Source organism: Oncorhynchus gorbuscha, linkage group LG04, assembly GCF_021184085.1.
Source record: "Oncorhynchus gorbuscha isolate QuinsamMale2020 ecotype Even-year linkage group LG04, OgorEven_v1.0, whole genome shotgun sequence".
NCBI classification, from domain to species: domain Eukaryota; kingdom Metazoa; phylum Chordata; class Actinopteri; order Salmoniformes; family Salmonidae; genus Oncorhynchus; species Oncorhynchus gorbuscha.
Genome location: NC_060176.1, coordinates 9,196,410 through 9,200,256, shown reverse-complemented (window position 1 = coordinate 9,200,256; position 3,847 = coordinate 9,196,410). Strand labels below are relative to the sequence as shown.

Here is a 3,847-nt window from a genome sequence, read left to right as displayed (position 1 = left end):
CCCTATTGAACCAATCCCTCCCCTCTCTCTGCTCCAGATGTGGATGTGTGTTCTGGCTCCCCCTGTGAACAGCAGTGCACCGACAACTTTGGACGGGTTGTCTGCACCTGTTACCCCGGATACCGCTTTGATCGAGAGAGGCATCGCAACCACCAGACCTACTGTTTAGGTAAGTCCACTACCTGTTTATCTGCCAATCAGCTTTTTATCAGCCTGTTTATCAGTCTTCTTTTGTATGAATCTTAATTTAACATCCTGCATCAGAGCAACCGCTCTCTCTCCCTCTCTCTGATTAGAGCAGCCTAAATGCAGCCTTAATCAGGTGTAAATTAACAGCTGGTGTTGTGTCTCCCACACCACAGACATCGATGAGTGTGTGGAGTCCGACGGCAGTGTCTGTGATCATGACTGCGAGAACACCGTGGGCAGCTTCCTGTGTCGCTGTCACAGGGGTTACATCCTGGCACCGGACAAGCACTCCTGTATACCCAGTCACAACCGTGGGTGTTGAGTATATTACTATACTTTAGTCCTACTGTCTACATGAGGCTGGCTACTACAGCTACACTACCTCTGGGCTTAGCTCACTAGTACCTTCCTGTGTGTCTTCAGCCTGAGGGTACAGTACTGTACATGTGTTTGAGAGGGTGAACATAGACTACTAGACTTTGTTTTTGTGTTACTTATTCTGTAGTGTTACTTACTCTGTGACAAGCCTGTCTCTCTGAGAGTCTCTTTGTTTTTGTCTTTCTGTCAGTGAGCTCGTCAGGGAAGTCTGACACCCTGATGAGTGCTGGCTCCTGCTCCCTCACCTGTCAAGACTTTGTCAACATGAGGAACAGCCTGCTGCAGCTCAAACTGAGGCTGGGCAGCACTCAGTCACCTAACCAGGTACATCTACATCACAACACTAACTACTGCACATCCTACTTACACTGCTGTTCCATACAAACACAGAGATACACTAACCAGAGATACACTAACCGTAAACTAGCCTCGCCAGACTTGATGTCTCACAATGGAAGTCTGGCCAAATGGAGACTACAGTGAGAAAGGTTGTTGTACTATACTACCTGTGTGTGTACCTGTGTGTGTGTAGATGTTGTCTCCTGGCCTGGATAACAGCAGTGATAAGCCATCTGCTGGGAGGTTGGGGAAAGGTCCTGACACCCCCGCCCTCCCTGGTCCTCCTGGCTCTCCAGGATCCCGTGGGGTCCCAGGTAAGAGTTGTCTGCTCTTTCTCTGAATCTTTCTAACTCAATCTTTCTCTCTCTCTCTGTATCTCTCTGTTTACTGCCTATGTCAGCTGTTTGTTGGCTGATATTCAAGTTATCTCCTTGGTTCCTCTTATATCCCTTTATTCTTGGATCCCAGGCCAATCAGGAGTGCCGGGGGAGAAGGGAGAACCTGGAGAGAGAGGCCTGACCGGCCCCCAGGGGCCACGGGGAGACATGGGCCCTATGGGCCCCGAGCCTGACCTGGAGCACATCAAGAGGGGTCGCAGAGGAGCTGTGGTAATCTTATTATTGCTTCCCCGATAACATGCTGTTGAGCCTATTAGTCCAAGCAACACATAGCTGCAGAGATACATCATTACAATACATTTTGCATGGAAGGAGCTGTAGCTGCTAAAAACATTTAAAACCATATTTCTGTCTCTCCTTTTTCCAACAGGGACCTCCTGGCGCACCAGGCAGAGATGGACTGAAGGTCAGTATAACAGTCTATCCGTGTGTCTGTGGTGTTTAGTACACGCTTGTGTGTGTCCTGTATGTGTTTAAACTATCCTGTAAACTTTTCAAAGCTGTTAACTGGAACACTAACACTTTTCTCCCCACTCTGAGAGCTCTGAGCTGCCGATGTGGACTCTTATAGAAGTCTGTGTGAATGTTGGAAGTATGTAAATGGATGTTTCTGGATGTTTTCTTCTCTTTAGGGTGACAGGGGAACTCCTGGTCCCAGAGGTCTACCAGTGAGTCTGCTTTCTATATTTGCCAGCTAGCCGTTGAATTATTTTAAATGCATTATCATCATTGTCATCTTGTTGATCTATTCTATGTATTATCAGATTCCAAGCATATAATAAATCCACCCTAAAGCATGCAACATGCCTTACAGGTTGAAATCTAATTTACTGATGTGTGGACAGAGATATTAAAGCCTCCGTATCTTTCCCCAGGGACCTCCCGGCTCCTTCGACTTCCTCCTGGTCATGATGGCCGACATTCGCATTGACATCATCGAGCTGCAGGAGAAAGTGTTTGGGAAGAGACGGGGCCTCTCCTTAGACACCCCACCCCACTCCAGCGGAGAGACAGGGTTCGGAGAGTGGGGTTCCGGACAAGGAGAGCTCATGCTCAATACCTGAACTCCATAGCCCTTCCCACAGTAACTGTCACTCAAAACAATAAGCCAAAGGGAACTAATTAATCAACTGGTTCTTGTAAAGCAGAGACATTGAACTGACTGAACTGACTCCTTTCCTCCAGTGAAACATTGTCTCTAAAACCCAAAGAGGACTGTATGAGGGTGAGGAGACCTCTGATCAGCTCTCTCCTGTCAGAGACATAGACTATAAACAAATGGAGAGAGAGAGAGAGGGAGAGAGAGGGGGGAGAGAGAGAGAGAGAGAGAGAGAGAGAGAGAGAGAGAGAGAGAGAGAGAGAGAGAGAGAGAGAGAGAGAGAGAGGCAAAAATGGAACCACTGACCCTCCAAACCAAACCACTGCAAGCTTTGCCTTGCCGCCTTGATGTTTCCTTCGTGCCTGGCCTGGTCTGGTCTGACTGAGAAGAGGGGGTATGCCTTTGCATGCGAGGCACAGGGTGGTGATGGTTGTAGCACTGTGAGACTGTGTCTTTGTGCGCTCTGATCTGAACGGCTTCAAACACAGCAGGGGCTTTATCGTCTGCATCTCTTCCTGTTCCTGTACAGTCCAAGGAGAGGAGACGCCGGTCGGTCGCTGCCTGACACTGCTTACCTGCCCTGCAGGGCCTAGAACCAGACTCAGGCCACAGACTGCACCTGTCCATGCAACAACCCAACTCAACAGCTTTTATACTCCTGCCACTACACTACAGACTCTCTGAAGCATCTTTAGAGATACAGTACATATACTACATTAGAAAAAGTATGTGGATACCTGCTCATCCAACATCTCATTCCAAAATCATGGGCATATATATGGGGTTAGTCCCCCCCTTTACTGTTATAACAGCCTCCATTTTTCTGGAAAAGCTTTCCACTACATGTTGGAACATTGCTGCGGGAACTTGCATCCATTCAGCCACAAGAGCATTAGTGCGGTCGGGCGATTAGGCCTGGCTCGCAGTCGGCGTTCCAATTCATCTCAAAGATGTTGAGGGGTCGAGTTTAGGGCTCTGTGCAGGTCGCTTTGTGCACAGGGGCATTGTCATGCTGAAAGAGGAATGGGCCTTTCCTAAACTGTGGCCACAAAGTTGGAAGCACAGCATTGTCTAGAATGTCATTGTCAAAAATAATAATAATAATTGTATGCTGTAGTGTTAAGATTTCCCTTCACTGGAACTAAGGGGCCTAGCCCGATCCATGAAAAACAGCCCCAGACCATTATTCCTCCTCCATCGAACTTTACAGTTGGCACTATGCATTTGGGCAGGTGGCGTTGTCCTGGCATCCGCCAAACCCAGATTCGTCCTTTGGACTGCCTGAAGTGCGATTCATCACTCCAGAGAACGTGTTTCCACTGGACGTTTGGAACTTAGTAGTGAGTGTTGCAACCGAAGACAGATGATTTTTATGCTCTAGGCGCTTCAGCACTCTGCGGTCCCATTCTGTGAGATTATGTGGCCTAACACTTTGCAACTGAGC

General features: G+C 48.2%; 1 protein-coding gene across 2 annotated transcripts in view; it reads left to right on the top strand.

Moving 5' to 3' along the window:
• LOC124033608 (collagen and calcium-binding EGF domain-containing protein 1-like) overlaps positions 1–3,576 on the top strand; it is a 19,460-nt gene extending 15,884 nt beyond the window's left edge. For both annotated transcript variants that reach the window (XM_046345700.1, XM_046345699.1), the window contains 8 exons: positions 38–169; positions 363–500; positions 758–891; positions 1,100–1,220; positions 1,375–1,514; positions 1,675–1,710; positions 1,937–1,972; positions 2,180–3,576. In XM_046345700.1, coding sequence (XP_046201656.1) covers positions 38–169; positions 363–500; positions 758–891; positions 1,100–1,220; positions 1,375–1,514; positions 1,675–1,710; positions 1,937–1,972; positions 2,180–2,368 — 926 coding nt within the window. In that variant the 3' untranslated portion in view covers positions 2,369–3,576. The remainder of the gene's footprint in view (positions 1–37; positions 170–362; positions 501–757; positions 892–1,099; positions 1,221–1,374; positions 1,515–1,674; positions 1,711–1,936; positions 1,973–2,179) is intronic.
• The last annotated feature ends 271 nt before the right edge of the window (positions 3,577–3,847 follow it).